Raw genomic sequence first — 19,470 nt, forward strand, 5'->3', positions numbered from 1 at the left:
GAAAAGAAGTCATGCAAGGAAAAACACGTCCCTTAACACACAAATTCTTTCTCCCTGTCTCTCTCTCTCTCTCACACACACACATACACATACACACACACACACACACATTTCCCTGCCTCAGCCTTAGCCCAGCCCTCTGACTCAACCACAAAAGAAGCAAAAAGTGCAGAAACTTGATTGAATCAGAACTTTAAGTGGAGGGAGAATTCAAATGCAAACTAGGCCTTCTTGACAAAAATCATTGTCCACCTGATGAAAGAGCTCATTTTCAACCTCATTTTAATATTTAAATCCCCTCTAACTAACACAAAATTACATAAATAAAAAGAGTCAATTTATAAAACCCCCAACTCAGCTTTCTAATACCATTAAGTTGCATATTATTGTCCTGAATTCCTCTGTAGTCTTCTTGTACATGATGTTAAAAATATCACTTTTAAAATGACAAACTCTCCTTTTGCTGAACCCAAATGTCTAAACTCCACCACACCTGCAGAATTGCTCCTAGGAACTCTGCGAGTGCTGACTTCGATTGCGATTTTAAACGTGTTGTGATATGCTCATGCTTATTCATTTAATATGCAAACTGCTGCTGCTACACACAGATTCTAATTATTTGGGAAACACATCAATCGCGATATACTGTGATTTATTACCTTTTTTTTTTTTTAACTGCAAATTATTTCCCTAAATTAAAATTTTGTCTACATCTGTTTAACAAGTTTACAGTCTACATCTCACTTCAATCATTTTTATTGCAGCATATTGTTTCCTCTGCTATAGCACTTAATTTGTCTTATTCAACTAGGCTACCGAAAGTTTAATTTGTATTTGCAATATTAATAATTTGTATAATAAGAATTTTAAAAGACGATAATTTCCACACAAAATATAACAACATTATGCAGAATCAATATTTTCCCGACGCCTATTAATTACCCACGCTGTGCTTTTTAATGCCAAATATAGAGGCTGATACAACTGGCTAAAAACTACTAAAGAAGGCCTTAAAATGTCAGTTAGGCCGAGTTTATTTAGTCATAAAAAAAGAAATCTGTACTTATATAGCAATGTATTAAAAAAAAAAAGAATCATCCCCCAAGAAGCAAATCAATGGCATTTTCATCCCGTTATCTGCAGGAACAGATGAGCAGACATGAGTCATCTTCTTGGGTGTGTAATATGACTGCAGTAATCAGCGTGTTCGACTGTAGGTGACATTTGGATTCAGCCTTCCCTCGTATTGATGACTCAGCGTCAGCGTCTCCACAGTAGGTAAATATCACCGCAGCAACTGATCCAAACTCACTGAGTAGTCATACAAGGGTTCCCCCAGTCAGACACGCCCAAATTTGTAGGAAGCAGGGTGCAGTATCAGGTGATTACGTGACCAGTCAGAGTCAAACCTGTGATTCATCTTTTCCACAGGTGAGGATTACCACTCTGAAGGACCCACTCACAGAAAAGAGAAAGATCACTGTTTGACTGGAAGTTCAATGCACCACTTAATCAACTGGATCGGATAATCTAATTATACGTGTTAAATTCACATTTAAACAAGAAAGCAACAATCTTTTAAGCTCACAGAAAAATTTCATTACTATTTGTGCCAGAGAAAAACTAAAGTCACATAAATATTTTTTATGTAGACAGTCTTCACAAAACGTTTTAAGTAGTAGACAGATGGTGTACTTGTGGGGTTACAGCAGTGCATCAGTTTCAAAGTTCTACGTGATATGACAACTGATGTTATCAAAGCGTGTATATTTGTACAATATTGTGGAAAAAAGCAACTGGACAGAAAATCTCACCTTTTTTTTTTAAAGATATTATCAAAAGGGAGACTTTTTATGCATATTTTTATGTTAAAAATAACAGTTTAAATTATACTAATAAAATGTTTGACTTAAACTACATTCATACATTTACATTTACATTCCAACTGATAATACTATAACACTGCAATATTTTCTGAGTTGGATATTGTACCCTGTCAACCCTAGTTACTTCATATAAAAAAAAAAACTTCTCTAATGTAAGTTTTAATTATCTTTTGGCGTGTCAGTCACAACCAACACACACTGCGCAGTTAAACATTGTTCAAACTCACAAAAAATTGTGTAGAGATTCCAGTATTTTCAAAAACAGCACATATGTCAGTTAGGATTTTTATAAATGTGCATAAAATAAAGCACAAGACATCTGTAATCTAACTGATAATGTAGCCATGGGTGGCAGGTTTTAGTATTTCACTGAGTGTAAATATCACATAGCTCCAGTGAGGAGCTGAAACAACCAGGATACAGTATATGATGCTGTCAGACAGTGTGACAGAGTCTCCCAACACTAAATCTGTATATGTTATTTATTACATTTGCCAGTAGAGCAGTCTTACCTCTTTTATTTCGTTAGATTGTGACTGGCCTCTTCTAGGGGAACACGTGCATAACAGTAAATCCAACTTTTCTGTCTCTGTCAGACTCCAGCGAGAGAGCCCTGCTGGCCCTGCAGTGGAGGGGAGATGACACAAACAATGAAGATGAAGGTCAGACAAACACACAGTGGAGGTAAAAAGACTGTTAGTCTCTGATGAGGCAGAGTAAAAGCAGTCCAACATTTCTGATTTTTTTTTAAAAAGGCCTTTCATATTTTGAACTCTTGTAACTTAATTCTACTGACAAAAAACAATTAAAAAAACAAAAATAATAACTAAATAGTTAAAAAATAGGTAAATAATAGAAGCACATAAAATCAAATATAAATGACAACAAATACACGTAATAGTATTAAATGAGAATATGAAAAGACAATTACACTAAAATAATAAAAACAACAGGAGTGCATATGCACACAAATGTAAACAAATTCAGTCAAAAAAGTAAAAAACTGTGACTTTTTTGTTTGTTTATAAATTGAGTGGTTTAGAGAATTCAGTTATAGGAGAGGAGGAGAAAAAAAAAACAGGCAGTGATTTCGAAAATGTCTGTTTAAAAAAAAGAAAGCATTAATAAAATTGAGATATTCAAGAGCGCCATCTTGTGGATTATCACAGTAACAATATCTTACAGGTTAAAAGGGTGGACAGCAGCTTAAAAAAGTGACAATTTTTTTCTTCAAATATTTCTCAAAATGTTTCTATGTGGCTTAATGTTTACACAAAACTTAAAAATAACACTATTAGCAGGGTATGTTTTATGTGAACATTTGAAATGTACTCATTTCTTTATGAACCTTGTTTGAAATACAGAACATAAAGGTAAAGTCCAGGCTTTTACCCAGTTTATGTTCTAAATTTATGTAAATATATTTATTTTCTTATTATTCTTACTTACACAACCCATTAAGATCCGCCCCACTTGCTGATCTTTCAAGAAGATTTGTTCATTTAAATTTCTACAATCATGGTCAGAGTTTTACAAGAGATAAATATATAACAGCTTAATTTGAGTTTTGGTTTGGTTGAGTAAGGTCGATCAGTAAGGTACAACTGGAAAAAAAATCACAAATTACGACCTCAACTTCCCATATATTACCTGTGTATTCAATTTTCATAACAAGAGGACCTCCAAACGATATTCGGCTTAAGTTAAGTTAGCCATTCAAAGGACAAACTAGCCACGCGTGGTCAAAATGTGCCAGCTCATGTTTGTTAATCAGGTGAAGAAATGACCCGCCTTACCTCGCCTTACTCTGCCTCTGATTGGCTTAACTGACATTCTAACCACTCCTCTAACCAATCAAACTCATCTTTTTCGAAAGTGATATACGAGAGCAATTTCTTTTTTTTTAAAAAAAGTTAAAATAAAAGATTACTGTAAATTTTAAATAAAATAATTATTTAGTGTCCATTCTTGGAGAAATTTTGATTTTTTTTTAACATAGGTCCACGGTGAGATGAGCGCCCCCCCAAGCGGGAACGGAAGTCACGTGATTTACGGGCAAAGCACAGGTGTTTTCCATCAGGACACATCAGGTGATGTTTGTTGCCTCAATGAATCAATACTGCAAGTCAATCATTTTCCAGTGATATGTAGGGTAAGCCGTTACAGTGTTATTAACTTTAACTTAACAAAACAGACGTCGGTTCTGTTTATCGGCGTGCAAAAAAAAAAGTGTATTAATGAGAAAAACGGTAGATACAACAATGCAAACAGTGGTAGAAGAAGTACTCTGTTGCACGTAAGTAAACGTGAACTACAAGTAAAAGCACAAAGTAATAGCATCAAATAATAATTTGAAAAAAGCTACCAAAATTAAAGTACTAGTTATGCAGAATGACCCAGATCAAAATATTATTGTATCATGGGATTATAGTTATTGCATTCATTGGTTCACTTTAATGTTTATGTTTAATGTAAACATGTTTAATGTTTAATGTTTATTTAATGCTAATTTTTATTTATTAGTGTATATTTTACAAATTACTTTATGTACTCCTGGGTAGCTTGTGAATTTCCTCCGGTAACCAACTAAACCTTAATTTTATAATAATAATATTACAATTTGTTTATTAATTTTGTTTTGAATTGTTAATCTCAATCTGCAAAGTAACTAAGGCTGTTAGATAAGTGTGGTAGAGAAGGAAGTACAATATTTGTCACTAAATCGCACTGGAGTTTAAGTATAAAGTAGCTGGTAATAGGAGGAATTATGTTTTTATATAAAATCTTAAATAAGCGTTGCAGTGTTTTGAATATAAATAGAGTGTATAAGTGTTTTTCTATGTCCCTTAAAGTTTTTTTTTGTTATTCTCTTCAGGTGGAGCCCGGTCACCTTCAAAATAAGGTAAATTATTGTGGCATAATATTATTATAATATTAATTGAGTACGCTTAACATTGGAGTGGAGCTAATTTTACTAATTTTATTCTCCTTTTGATACTCAGATCTACAATTAAGCATGTTGTTTCTGAAAAAAATTATGTTTTTATGTGAAATCTGAAATTGCAGTTGCAGTGTTAAAAATATAAATGAAGTGTACACATTTTTTTATACCTCAAAATTGTCCTAAAGTGGAGCATTTGAGTAAATACTTCACAAGTACAAAAGAGCTCAGTACAATAGTACTTTTCTCCACTAAATGTCGCATTTTCCCCAAATGCTCTTAAATGTAGCGAATATTCATGCACAAAGTCGTCATTAGCATATTTAGTACTCTGACTTGAACTTGTAGCACATAAAGACGAGACAGACATGTAGTAAAACTTTTATTCATTTTTTCCAAGTCAAAAAACAAATAGAACAAAGATACAGAGAATGAGATAATGAATTGTTTTCTATACAATGGCAATTTCAAGTTAAACCTTCCTTTTGCCCAGACATGTGAAGTCTTTCCTCAGTTTGAAACCCTGTCTCTCCCTCGGACGCACGCCAACCGCACACGCATACACACACTCATACAACCTGGGAGTCCCGACGTCCTGAACTGACTGGACAGCAAACAGTTAAGACAACAGGATTAGGCGCAAGCAGAGTGGACAAATATCACACTGTCTGGGGCTTAAGTCCACCACGATTATTTACTAAGTGCAATCACCAAACCTGCTTCATCTCAAAAGGCCAGAGAGATGCCGTCCTGTCAGTTCAGGACCAATCTTGGAAGCAATGTGTCACAAAATCATTTTCAGATTACTGGCTGTGGTTTTTTTTTTTGTTTTTTTTCTCTTCGGGACTCCCGGTAAGATCCAACACACGCCCCTCCCCTCCCCATGATTCCCCTCGTCACAGGTACATACACTGGTAGAAAAAAAGAAACACTGATTTCAGAAATGAGGATCACTTGTGGATGAAGAGGGGAGAGGGAGGAGACAGCTCGCCCGATAAATTCAGAAACCGCAAATGGAACGAGGAGGGAAAGGAAAAACTGTTTCCATCATCATCGGGCGTACAGACGGTTCCTTTAACAGTCAAACTAGGTTAATTCTTGTGAGAAAGCACCCTTATTCAAAGAAAGAAGTTCACACTAATGTAGTGGGTAAGGTTATTTTTAACAGAGAGGCCAAATTTCTGTTTCCCTGGACGATCTCTGCTGAAAAGAAAATGAACTGTTCCACGCTGTTTTAAAGAAAAAGGCCAAACAGGAGGCATAAAAACCCTGAAACTGAGCACTCAACTTTTTGCCTTTAACTGAAGAGGCGTCACGATCTGCCGGCATGCGACGTGATACTGAAAAAAGCAAGTCGTCGTCGTGGCAAAAAAATAGTGGGGGAGAACTGGGGTGCGAACATGAAAACCACTCCGTCCCCTGCCCCTTCATCCACAGGATATGAACATGAGCCTCCTGCAAATAGGTTTACAAAGTCACCAAAAGCAAACGAGAGAAAAGCCAAGAAAAAATTAAAAATCTTAATTTTCCTCTATTCATATTCACACAGAATAGCAGTTAACTTTCTTTCTTAAATAAATTGAATAGTCTAAATAAACCTGTGTACACGTCAGCTATCAGAAATGGGACGAAGATTAGCGAGAGGGATTTGAGAAAAAATTTAAACCTAAAGCTTGATTAAAATGTATTAACATGTGCTACTCATGCAAACAATGACAAAAGCAGCAAAACTAGTGTCCCCCTCGTCCACGTGTGCCCCATTTCCTCCTAGAATTAAAATTAAAGACAGAATAATCTATTATTTTTTCATATAAATCTTTAAATTCCCAGCGTCAAGGGAAGAATCTGGCATTTTTTTTATTTTTTATTTTTTTTTGCTTTTGATGCACAAGTCTCCAAAATGGTAGAGGACAAGAGGATGCTGGTGGGTGTTTTCGTGACATCTTTCAGGTTTTGTCTTTGGGGTGTGAAGGAGGAAGAGGGGAGGGCGATGGGTACACCTGCGTGGTGAATGAGTGAAATTTCTTTCCCCTGCAAGCCAGTTTCTCTCTCCCATCATGCATGACTTCCTGTGAACCATCCAGCTTTCTTCTTTGGACAATCGGACCTGACCATTTTTACATATATCGAACAGCTAAAGATCTTTGATCCACCAAAAGTGGCAGCGACTGGACTTTTACAAAAGCAGCAAAAAGGTCGAACAAGATACACCTTGGTGAAATATGCAGTAAACAAACCTCCTTGATTTATCGTTAGAGCTTATGTGTTTTAGTGATGAATACAATCCACTTTTTCAAAAAGGCTTTTGGCAATATGTACGCTTCCCACGACTAACATTTAGAGAATGAGAGAGAGACTGGATGCAGGACACTATAAAGTTAAAAAGGGACGTTTTCTCCCCCGTTTTGTGTTCACCACATCTTCCTCTCCTTTTCATTCCCTCTTGGGATTTGCAGTTTTGCTCCGACACCCCCGTGTGAAAATTAAAAAAACTATTTCAAAAGGCAGCCTTTTTTTTTTCCTTCAGGCAGAGCAGTCAAGTCTTTCACATAATGGTCTTAACAATTTCTCGTGGTAAAGACAGAGATTGTGACAGAGGTCCCAAAGGAGACAGAAAGACAATCACAGTTGGGACCCCCGCAGCTTGAAGCACCGCCACCTCCAGCTGGTTAAATGTGCCGTCCTTCAGGTGTCCACGGGTTTTCTTTTTTCATGTGTCCACCAATGAGGTGACGGAGTTTCCTTCAGCTGCCTCCCCATCTCCGCCGCGGCTCATCAGTTGTTCTCCTCGTCGCTGTCGTCGGGGCTGATGGCCGGGCTGTAGGTGGGCGAGGTGGGGCTGTACCCGGGGGAGGTGGGGCTGTACGTGGAGCCTTTGGGGCTAGTTGGTGAGTACGTAGGAGACGTGGGGGAGTACTTGGGGGAAGTTGGAGAGTAAGTGGGTGAAGTGGGGGAGTAGCTGGGGCTGGTTGGCGAGTAAGAAGGAGAGGTGGGCGAGTAGGATGGGGAGGTGGGGGAGTAAGATGGAGAGGTTGGGGAGTAAGAGGGAGATGTGGGGGAGTAAGAAGGCGAAGTGGGTGAGTAGCTGGGTGACGTTGGGCTGTAGCTGGGCGACGTCGGGCTGTAGCTCGGTGAGGTGGGAGAGTAGGATGGGGATGTGGGCGAGTAGGACGGGGAGGTGGGGGAGTAGGAAGGAGACGTCGGGGAATAAGACGGAGACGTGGGAGAGTAGGACGGAGAGGTCGGGGAGTAACTGGGTGAGGTGGGTGAGTAGGAAGGAGACGTCGGGCTGTAGTTGGGGCTGGTTGGGGAGTAAGAGGGGGAGGTGGGGGAGTATGAGGGGGATGTTGGGGAGTAGCCAGGGCTCTGAGGGGTGTAGCCTCCAGGGGAGCGCGGCTCGTAGGCCGGGGAGGTGGGTGAGTAGTTGGGTGACATGGCTCCACCTAGGAGAAAAACAGAAACGTTTAAGGGTGGAGAAAAATCATTTTTCCAATTGTGTTTTCTAACTTATATTCTTTTAAAAATTAAGGCAATAAGCGAAAAAAAAGAAATGACCCAAAAATCTGCAAGATAGTAAAAAGTAGAAGAAACTAGACTGTTAAATCCACAGTCGAAAATCCAAATGTCGACCCCTGAGAGCCCATCTGAATGAAAATGGCGAGTTTAGACAAAAAGTGCCATAAAGCACTCTGTCCTCAAACGAGAACAGTACCCGGCTTAAACTACATATTCTATAACAGAATCATTGATGGGCCATGTTGTGCTTTTTCCCCTCAGCGTCTAACCTGGAGATGGGATGTACGGGCTGGCAGGTCCTGGAGATCCTGGAGACCCAGGAGTGGGAGACCAGGCCGGGGAGTAGCCCGGAGAGAAGCCACTTGCGTCTGAGGCTGCACTGGGAGAGAAACCTGCTGCTCCGGGGGTCATGCCGCTTCCTGGAGGAAAAAAAAAAATCAAGCAAACTCAGTTAAGTAAACCATAACAAAGAGAGGACGAAAGAAAGTGACCCGAGCAAACGCTTACCGACACTGGGGGACCAGGCACCGTAGGCCGGTGTTGCTCCTGTGTTCCACGGGGTCATGGCAGGCGACATACCGCTCATGGGACTCGGCACCGTACCAAAGAACATTCCAGTGGCTGCAAATAGAACAGATACAGAACGTAAACATCGTGGCTCTTACGCCATATCTGCGATAGAAACACCTCTGCATTATCTCGAATAATATCTCGCCACTTACGTCCAGCCACGCTGATGCCGGGTATGTTTGTGGGGATCTCCATGCCGTATTTGCACTTCTCAGCGTCCAACAGCAGGTCAAAGCATCCTGTACCAGCGGGGGCGAGCTGGCCGAGCATGATGTTTTCAGACACCCCTTTCATGGGGTCACTCTCACCATGGGATGACGCCTCCATCAACACATCCACCTAGAGGAGGAGGAAGAGTGGAATAGGGGGAGAAATTGTTATTAAAATGCCCTTTAAAAAAAAAAAAAAACAGCAGTTTTAGCGTCCGTGATAATGGTCATCTTACCGTCTCCTCAAAGGAACACTTCATGAGTGGTCCTGTGTCCTGACGGTTGATGCCGTGACGTGTGATGGCCATCAAGTGACCGCGGCAAGTCATGGTGTCACAAAGCAGAGCCAAGTGACGGTAGTTGACGTAGGAACCGTCAAAGGAGATGACGTGGTACAACTCCCTCTCCAGAGCCTTTCGCACGGCCTCAATCCCCAACACCTGAGTAAGAGAGAGCGCGCAGAAGAGGGGAAATGTAAATATTTGTGAAAATCTGCCGTAATTCAATTTACACAAAGCTGTTTTTATGCTTCTGTACCGTAAAGATCTCCACGATGTCATTGGAGGTGGTTCTGACGGGATCTACGTCCTTCTCACTGAGGACCCTCATGAGGCTCACGCCGTCTGTCTCGAGGATCCACTCCTGCAGCGCCTTGAACTCGCCGTCCTCCGTGATGATGATCTTCTTCTTGTTGTCAGTCTGAGGCAAGTGCATGTACACCTGGAGGAGGAGAGTGCGACCTTTAACTGAGAGACCCAGGCGGGTACTTCCGTTTGTTACTGAAGACGAGTTTGTGTGAGGTCTGTGATGATCCTGCAGAGGGAACCTGCTGTGAGTGAATGTCATTGTTAGTGTGCGTTCACGGTATTACCTTGCTGATCTGCTCAATGCCTTGCAGGGTCATGTCTGTCAGCATGTTGGACTCGATGCACCTCAAGAACACATCGTCGTCCATTTTGTCCACCACCTCCTCATCCTAGACAAAGAAAATACAGGTATTTATAATTCATACTAAAGGTTACTACAGCTTAAGGCATGTTTTATTTAAGACTTGAATAGTTTTTTAATGTTAGTTATAGTAAATTTAAGAGCAATTCACAATAACCAAGATTTAAAAAGAGGAAAGAACAAACATTACGTAAGGTAAGGGACAATTTCGACCAAATGATTATTGTAACATAAAGAAGACTTTGTCCTGTGGTGGAGACGAGGGAGCTTTTTAATACTTGGTATATGTTGGCCTACTGCCTCGATTTCTATTTCTGTCCTTGCAACATCAGAAAAAGGGTTTATAAAATCCTGTTTTCATGTCTAAGAACATTAAGACTTTAATTAATTTACAACATTTATGAACAAACGTTTTATTTTTGGATTGATGAATTCATTGCCTTTTAAGACTTTTTAAGAATCTGTGAAAACTCAAAACATTTAAGGTGACTACTTTATTTTATTTATCATTATCGTTTATAAAATCAGTTCTCACCTCTTGGAACTTGTTCTCATCGCTGTTCATGATTCTGATTCGTAGAACGAGCTTCTCAGCGTTGTCGTCATTGAAAATACAGTTCAGGTCGTCTCCGAAACCTTTCCAGAGAAACAGAAGTGTCATCAAGGAGAACCGCCTTGTTTCTGTTACTGACTAACAACGTGCACAAAACCCACCCGCGTTGATCTTCTCTGCAATCTGCTCCATAGTCAGCTTGCGATCAGTCATGTGCTTGCGGTCGAGCTCGATGCGCAGCAGCCACGGCGAAATGCGCGTCACGTCAAAGTCGGGCATCTCATAGTAGACGTTCACCCACTCCTGGTCCTCGGCCACCACCGTGTTCTGGGGGTTGGGGTCGTAGTAGATGGCGGTGTTGGCTGTCACCTAAGTAAACAGGCAAATGTTTAGTCACTGCTTTTAAATTTGGATGAAACTATTCTCTTTAAATGACACAGTTTTAGATCAAAAACAAAATCTTTACGGTCTATTTCTTTCTCTGACCTTTCGCAGTGTGGTGTGCTCCAGTCGACAGAGGATGTCCTTCGCCCTCTCAGCGTCACGGGCTGCCTGACCCAGCAGGAAGACCGTCAGCGAGGGTGTTTTGGGCCTCTTGGAGATGTTGATCAACTCCTTTAGACGAGGCACACCGAGTGTTACGTTCTTGGCTGACACACCGGCGTAGTGGAAAGTGTTCAGGGTCATCTGGGTGGCCGGCTCTCCCAGCGACTGAGCAGCCAGAGCGCCGACCATTTCACCTGGGTGGGCCTGTGAGTGCAGGTTAACGTAAGATCAGTTTTTATTTTTTTTAAAAAATCAACAGTCTGACACCTCTGGATGCGACAATGTGCTAAACTTACAATGGACTGATTGAATTTGGTCTCGATCTCTCCAAGCAGCCAGTCGAAGGCTTCTGTGGAAAGGCGGAACTCCTCCGTCATGCGTTTGGAGCAAAGGGTGGAGCGCAGGTGGATGTTGAAGAGCAGAGTGGCGTTCTGCTGCGCCTGTCTGCTCAGCGGGTCTTCTCCATTCACAATTACAAGCTTTTTACTCAGCTCATGAACACCTGCGGGTGCAAACACATGCGCAAAGATTGAGATTTGTGCTGAGTATAGATATTTATTAGGCTTCGTGGTGCAGTCTGTAATGTTACATTTCATGCAACAGTTGAATCTCAGTTACTCCGATGCTGTGAGAGATACTTTTCTCTCTCTAGCATAAAGAGCGAATTCGACTTTAACTGTTCTACTAATTATGTAATGCTTGGGGATTCACCAGGTGGCTTTACATGGCTTTAAGGAGCTCCCGAGGTCAGGCCACGACCTTCTAGTTCTAATCTACAGCCAACGCTCCTTCCACATAGATCTCAAAGTCCTGTAGCTAAATATAAACCGAAGAAACCGAGTAACAACTTGGCTGCGTGAGTTAACAGTTAATTTCACAGAGGACGAATAAACAGTGAGCCTTGATATATTGTTCTTTAATTATCATTTTTGAGCTCACCCTCGACCACCCGTAGAGGATTGAGGTCTGTTGGGGTTCGAGTGTTGATGCGGAAGATCTTCTGAGCGTTCCAGATCATTCTGGCCAGGTTGCACGGCAGCACCACCTGCAGGCGAGGAGAAACACTGCATTATACGACTATTTATGATTTCACGTGCCGGAAAAAGAGACTGTTGCAAGAGCAGAGGGGCATCTATGAATGTGAGCGTACACACCTTACTGTCCCCAGTGGGGAAAATGGCTCGGAGGACCTCCCTGTCCTCCTTCATCTTGTCAAACTCCCTCTCCAAGGTACTCTGCACATGGGCGTTGGTCAGCACATCTTTGACGACGTCTTCCTGCAGCATCCGCCTCAGCGCACGTTCATTGGTGCAGTCAAACTTAAACCTGGGCAGAAAATAACAAAATAGTTAAGCCACTGATTGTAGATAATTAAATTATGCACATAGCTGAGTAGATTTCTTAAAATGGTAGAGACACACCAGAGCAAGTCTTTACATTACATACGCTGTTATGTGTAGCTACATGCTAACTTCAGGGAAATATGGAAATTTGGTTGCCGATGTTGTTAATTTCTCCCTGATTTTGGATCAGATTCCTGCTGGAACATGTGCAGTTGTGACATGTTTGGTTTGGAAGCTTTTATTGTTGATTGTCGGGGTGGAAAATGCGGAGAAGGGGGCTTAAAGAGACAGGCGCGAAAAGGGAGCATATCAGACAGAAGGTAAATACAGCTGTTCTAGCACAGACAGTATGACAAATAAAGTGTTAATTGCATGTAACATGTTCTAGTAGAAACCGGAAATACAAGTATGAACCTGTGAATAAGCACAATAGATAACCTTTAACTGCCATGTATAACATGTGCGTGTGTGTGTGTGACTTACTTCTTTTCAAAGGCCTTGTGTGAGGGTTTGAGTGTTGCCACATTTTGGAACTCGACGTTCTCTCCCGCCAGGCCGTCCTCGCCGTAACGCAGCTGAACCACCTGGTTGATGGAGTTACGCACAGTGCCATCGTACTTCACCATCACAGACTCCATGGACTTGATCAGACGACGCTGGATGTAACCTGGTGAGGTAGATTTGTATCATTAAAACCTAAAAAGCTTGCATTTAAATGGCTGAGTCTAGTAATTACTGATAACACATCCTTATGAAACATATCCTGACTCATTTCTTTTTCACGCAGCTGAACGTACCGGTCTCAGCAGTCTTTACGGCTGTGTCGATAAGACCCTCTCTGCCTCCCATGGCGTGGAAGAAGAACTCTGTTGGAGTCAGGCCAGCCAGGTAGGAGTTCTCCACAAAGCCTCTACTCTCAGGACCGTAGTCATCCTTAATGAAGTGAGGCAGCGTGCGGTGTTTGAAGCCGAACGGGATTCGTTTACCCTCCACGTTCTGCTGCCCCACCACAGCAATAACCTGCATGAGGACATAAGCGGTAATGTGAATTGAAGATTTGATTCTTTTTTTTGAGAGGTATTAATGATGTTGGATGGATTCCTTTACCTGTGAGATGTTAATCTTTGACCCCTTTGATCCAGCCACCACCATGGACTTGAAGTTGTTGTACTCGGACAGAGACTTCTGGGCTGACGATCCCGTTTTGTCACGAGCGTCATTGAGGATGCGGTTCACCTGGTTCTCAAAGGTCTGCCTCAGAGTGTTACCGGGGGTCGGCTCCAGCTCGTTGTTGTGGGCTTTCTCGATGACCTGGAAGACAAAAGTCAAAAGGTAAGATGTGACTTCTCTGCATATAATATCTGCTGAAACAGGTTGGGTTGTTGATGACTGTAGAAATACTTTACGCTTACTTCTATCACATCCTGTTTGGCTTTCTTGATGGTATTCTGAATGTCGAGGTAAGTCTTGGCGTCAGCAATGGAGTCGCCGATACCAATGGAATGACCTGAAGAAAACATCAAGCGCAAACTCATAAATATTAAGACAAAATAATGGCAAAGAATACAATGGTTGCAAAAAATGTTTACTTACCCTCGATGAGAAGCCAGTTGTTGACCACAGTCTGAATGTTGGAGTAGAAAAGTCTGGTGATGTCGTGGCCCATCTCCAGGTAGGAGATGTGGACGAGGGAGCCGGCTGAGGTTCCCAGAGACTTTTTACACAGGATTCCCATGATCAGCTCGCCGTTCTCCACAATGACCTGTGTGACAGATTTGAACGTGAGCTCGTTTGCGTCATCATTCTTTCATCTACACATGATTAATCAGGGATCTTGTACCTTTGTGTCCCCCGGGGAGATGTGTTTGTAAGGGCCACTGTCTTCATCGTCAGGATGGGTGCTGTGTGTGCGGATCACGTTAATGTGTCCGGGAATGATTAAGCTGAAGATCTGCTTGCCCGTCCACAGAGGGCGGGGCTTGAGGATGGCCGGCTGAGGCACTTTCCCGTCCCAAGTGGAGAGGAACATGAGAAGGTTCATCACTTCACCCTGAAGTGGAGAAACAAACAGTGTTAAGATCCTTTTTTTTTTGACAAGAAAAATCAGCAGCTGGTGCTCCCATTTTAATCCTTACCCTCTCTAAGAAGACGTCTCTTTTGGTGAATTTGCGGACGGCCGTGAGGGTGTCCTGCACAATACCCATGACAGGCCTGTTGGACTGGGGTGTGACGATCATACGCGGCACCATAGCCAGCTCCTGAATCTCTGCCCTCGTCTCAAGGGACTGAGGCAGGTGAAGGTTCATCTCATCCCCGTCAAAGTCAGCGTTGTATGGGGTGGTGACGCTGCAGGGAGACGAGAGGACGGGATGTTAGAACTTTTCAGTATAGATAAAGTACAAATATCACCATAATATAACATTAATGTAATACAAGTTAAAACAACAAAATGCATTCACAGTTCCGTAAAATCAATACCTAATTTATACCAAAATTTGACAAATAATTATTTAACAAATTATTTTATTATTTATCTATGAAAATGCTACTGTCTGTTTCAAGGGAAACACATATAAAAAGCCAGTGATTTCTGGTCTTTATTCGGTACCTGAGATTGAGTCGAAATGTGGACCACGGCAGAATCCGAACCCTGTGCCCCATCATGGACATTTTATGTAGTGTAGGCTGTCTGTTGAAGATGACAATGTCGCCATCACACATGTGTCTTTCCACCTAAACAGAGAAAACACCAGATTTAGTCAGTATAAAGATATATTAAATCATCATCTAACGGTCATTGCTTTAGAGCTGCTCATAAATATTTCGAGCTTGCCTTGTAGCCAATCTGCAGGTGAAGGTCACTTGGTTTGGGGTGGAATCGCAGGTCAATTCTGTCTCCATTGTCACGGATGATGTATTTGGCTCCTGGGTACTGGCTGTTGCCTCTCCGCACCAGCTCTTGTAATCTAAGATGGTCATCAGAATGGATTAGCAGACATAACGTTTCATAAAAACTGTTTTGAAATACAGTTTTTTTTTACGCTTTGCATAATATTTTATCAGCTATTTACTTTGCAGTACCTGTCAATATTAAAGGGCGTGACAATTTCTGGGAAGGTCATATTGGCTGCGATGGATCTGGGCACCCCCACTTGGTCGATCTGCAGGTTAGGGTCCGGGGTGATGACAGTTCGGGCAGAGAAGTCCACACGCTTGCCCATAAGGTTACCTCGGACTCGCCCTTCCTTACCCTTTAGACGCTGTTTTATGGATTTGAGAGGGCGGCCAGACTTTTGCATTGCCTGTGAAAGGAAAAATTCATTGATCATTGATAATTCCAAATACTGACTGTGAAAGCAACTGAGACTGGGCAAACATCAATGCATTTTTAGATTATGTTTCATTGAATCTTGTACTTGGTTCAAATCTAGCACATGGGGAAGTGCAAACATACCCTTGGCAGGCCCGGCAATTCATTGTCCACCATTGTGGCGACATGAAACTGGAGCAGTTTGACATCCTCAGCTATGACGTGAGCCGCCGCACCACTCTGCTCATTTCTTCTCAGCTGGTTGTTGATCTTGACAATGTCGGCCAGCTTGTGGGTCAAGTCATCCTGTAAAACAGAGGATTTGTTGTCATTGTCATCTCATTTTTACACAGCTTGAAAACATACAGTGTAATGACAACATAACAGTCTGGGGTCATAATACTGTACCTGGTTACGAGCAGAGCCCTGCATGACCACAGCAGGCCTGACAGCCAGTGGAGGAACAGGCAACACAGTTACAATCATCCATTCTGGTCGGGCGAACTTGGGGTCCATGCCCAAGATGATGTCCTCCTCATCCGAGATGCGCTTGAAGATCTCGTGCACACGCTCTGGACTCAGCAGGATCTTCTTCTCCTGTGAATCCTCGTTCACATGCTTCCACTCTGCATACAGCTCCAAGCCGGAGCGCCTAATGCGTGGCTGGTAGCGTCCACAGCCACCATGGCCCTGTGAAAGTCACATTGTGGGAGGTGAAGAAAATTAAAATAAGTTGGACATTGTGCGGGCAAAAATGCACACTAAATATGACAAAAAGACTCGTCCGCATACCTTCTCCTTGGTAATGTCCTCCTCAGTCTCCTGCTGCTCCATTCCGAATTTGTTGTCCATCTCCTCTCCTCCTTCACAGATATTTTTTCCTTTGCAGAGCTCGTACACATGTGTCAAACGTTTCCTGGGCTGCCCTTTGGATTTGATCAGGATGTCTTTGATCTTTGGGTTGTTCTGGAGATAACAGCAACAAGGTCAGCATAAAAAACCATCAAGACTAAATTTATACTTTTCAGATCAAATATCAGTGATTATTATCAGTAAGGACGGTGAGATGCTGAATATACTTACCGAATCCACTAATAGCTTAGAGCAAAAGAAGCAGACACATCGAAGAACCTTCATGATCTTTGTTACGAAGCCAACATGGAAAACTGGCTTTGCCAGTTCTATGTGCCCGAAATGGCCAGGGCATTCTGTCATGTTGCCTGAGGACAGAAAAACCATGCTTATATTATTAATAAGTAATGACATCGGATAGGGACAGCAGTCAACTGAGTAATAATAGATTTTGGCATTAAATGATAACATGACATACCTGCACATGTCTGACATCTTCCAGTTCTTTCTATGACCCCTTGTCTTGGGTCCATAAGGCCACCAAGTTTTGGACGTCCTCCTTCTGTTGTTTCGGGGTATTTGATACCCCCTTCCGTAACAGACATCCGTTTCTGGGGAGATAGACATTGTGTTTAAGTTGATGTTGAGATAATCAGTTGACCATCTACTTGCTATCAGTGCTATAATGTAGATGTCAATACCTTTACATATATGTAAGCCATAAATATTTATTTTCAGTAAGTATTTGTCAACATTAGTGATACAACCAAAAACTCCATAATAATTTAGGGTTAAGTGTTACAAAATGTGTTTCAAGTAAATTTCTGTAAACTTTTACTCCTATAAGTTATGCTCAATTACATAAACATTCATTATTTGTATTAATTAGGCTTTTTAACTATAGAATACCCAATCCCGGGTTAAATAAAAAAAATTAAATGCATATCGGACGTTGTTTAAGTACCCTTTATTTATTGTGAGAAAACAGACCAATGCGTACAAAGCGACCAGGAGTAAAACCAACCGAGCCGTGTCAACAACGAATAACTATAAAATAAACACAATTTCCACTTCTTGATGGGCCTAGCAGATACATCGCATAAATTAAAAGGGAGTTTAATTCATGTGATAGCATGGATCATTTCTGAAAATGTTGTGCTTAAAGTTTTTCAAACTTCCTGCAACATGCTAGTTAGCACAAGCTCCACCAGCCTGACACAGCTAGTTAGCTAGGCTAGGCTAACAGTCGGCATCTTCCGTTGTAAACAGAACCATGTCTTTGCCACATATGTTACACGACAATATTAGTCAAGAAACTGTAAGAGTGATGTGTGATCTGTATGAGAATTAATGAAAAATACCCCACTCCCCCCAAAAGAAAACCTACAAGCTCATCTGGGCTGATGATGCCGAATTGAACTCTCTTGATCGTGCGCAATGGGCATGCGCTGTCGCCGGAGGGCGGTCCGTGCATCCTGTCTATTCAAAGAGACGCGTCCTTCCTCGGCACGCCGCTTTGTGAGCAGGAACAGCCTTTAAATTGTCACCACGACTCTGGTCAGGCCGCCAACGGTGACCGGAAAGTCTCCGAAGGCGATATCCCAGGGACCTCTGCTGTCGGTTGCCTTTATGGTCGAGTTATTTGTGTTTTGGTCCTAAGTAAGATGGCTACCGACTACTCCCTTCCCTTTTTTGATGTACACTGTGGAGCGCTCTAAGCGCTTCTGAGCATGAACTGGCTCAACGCTTGTTTATATAGACTGAGTGCCTGCTACGGGGTTGCATACTCAGAAAGACAGGGACTGACTCTTTGGAAGGTGGGACATAGAACTCTATAGTAAAACGCTCATTGGCCATTCAAGACAGTTATATGAATAATAAATTTGGTCTTACGTACAGCCAATTAGAGCGCACGTTCATTTTTTCCAACGAATCAGAGCTTAAGGCGGGTGTTGATTTAATCTAAACTCACTCTGATTGGCTTTATCAAAACAGAGTAGGCGGGGTGTAGCATATTTTGCATACAAAACATGAATATTCAATTGAAATCGTACGCATTCGTCCGTTTTCTTATTAATATTGAGCAGTGGAGCAGAGATGACCAATGGCTACAAAGAAAGGAAGCTTCTTAGAATAATTTCAATAAAACCCGCCCTGCTTCCGATGTTTGCCGAACGTGGCCGATGTGAATTTCTTCCCTCAGAGCAAAAATAAAAAAAATCTCTGTTGTGCCGTTCGTCTCGCTCTAGATCAGCCTGGGCTCTAAGAAAAGAGGCTCAGGGCTGAGGCCTGTTAAGACCTTTGCTTAAACACGGGAAAATGGTCGAAATTCATAATATTTTCAACTCGAAACACTGTATCGTGGATTATTTTCGATCTGCTTCAGAAACACACTGAATTGTCGGGTTTTCGTCCCTTGCATTTTTGGATTTGTGGGACTTTGTTGCAAGCCTCGGACTCGCCTGCGCGTCATCACCGGCCAGGGGACTGGATTTTCCGTACGCCTTATAGGAAAGTCTCGGGGAAGCCTTGAGTGTATATTTAACGTTTGTTTTTCAACAGCTTTTGACTATTTTCACATCAACATGTTCCGTGTGAGATTTATATCTAATAATACTGTCCAGTTTTTCTGATATTATTTATAATTTTGTTAAAATGTAAAATACTTTCGTAGGCCACGTTTCGAAAGCAGTCTGAAATCCCGTCGTTTTGGCGGTTAAGTTAACATTACTTAGCTAATTACTTATTTAGCAACTACCTTGAATTACTCAAAAATGTGATTATTATAAGACATTT

The 19,470-nt window shown here is 41.8% G+C and overlaps 1 protein-coding gene across 1 annotated transcript; it reads right to left on the reverse strand.

Annotated features, from left to right (window-relative positions):
* Nucleotides 1-5,196: 5,196 nt before the first annotated feature.
* polr2a (RNA polymerase II subunit A) lies at nucleotides 5,197-18,382 on the reverse strand. Its single transcript, XM_042511871.1, has 29 exons — nucleotides 18,062-18,382; nucleotides 17,153-17,285; nucleotides 16,906-17,042; nucleotides 16,615-16,788; nucleotides 16,231-16,512; nucleotides 15,967-16,128; nucleotides 15,594-15,814; nucleotides 15,346-15,478; nucleotides 15,121-15,245; nucleotides 14,648-14,858; nucleotides 14,353-14,562; nucleotides 14,106-14,274; nucleotides 13,925-14,019; nucleotides 13,620-13,823; nucleotides 13,310-13,532; nucleotides 12,996-13,179; nucleotides 12,324-12,495; nucleotides 12,109-12,214; nucleotides 11,466-11,671; nucleotides 11,110-11,373; nucleotides 10,785-10,992; nucleotides 10,606-10,706; nucleotides 9,994-10,098; nucleotides 9,660-9,842; nucleotides 9,359-9,562; nucleotides 9,066-9,252; nucleotides 8,851-8,964; nucleotides 8,613-8,762; nucleotides 5,197-8,270 (listed from the first exon to the last, which is right to left on the reverse strand). The coding sequence occupies exons 1-29, from the start codon at nucleotides 18,146-18,148 to the stop codon at nucleotides 7,603-7,605; spliced, it is 5,418 nt and encodes a 1,805-aa protein (XP_042367805.1). The 5' UTR covers nucleotides 18,149-18,382; the 3' UTR covers nucleotides 5,197-7,602.
* Nucleotides 18,383-19,470: the final 1,088 nt, after the last annotated feature.

Source organism: Plectropomus leopardus, chromosome 23 (genome assembly GCF_008729295.1).
Source record: "Plectropomus leopardus isolate mb chromosome 23, YSFRI_Pleo_2.0, whole genome shotgun sequence".
NCBI lineage: Eukaryota > Metazoa > Chordata > Actinopteri > Perciformes > Serranidae > Plectropomus > Plectropomus leopardus.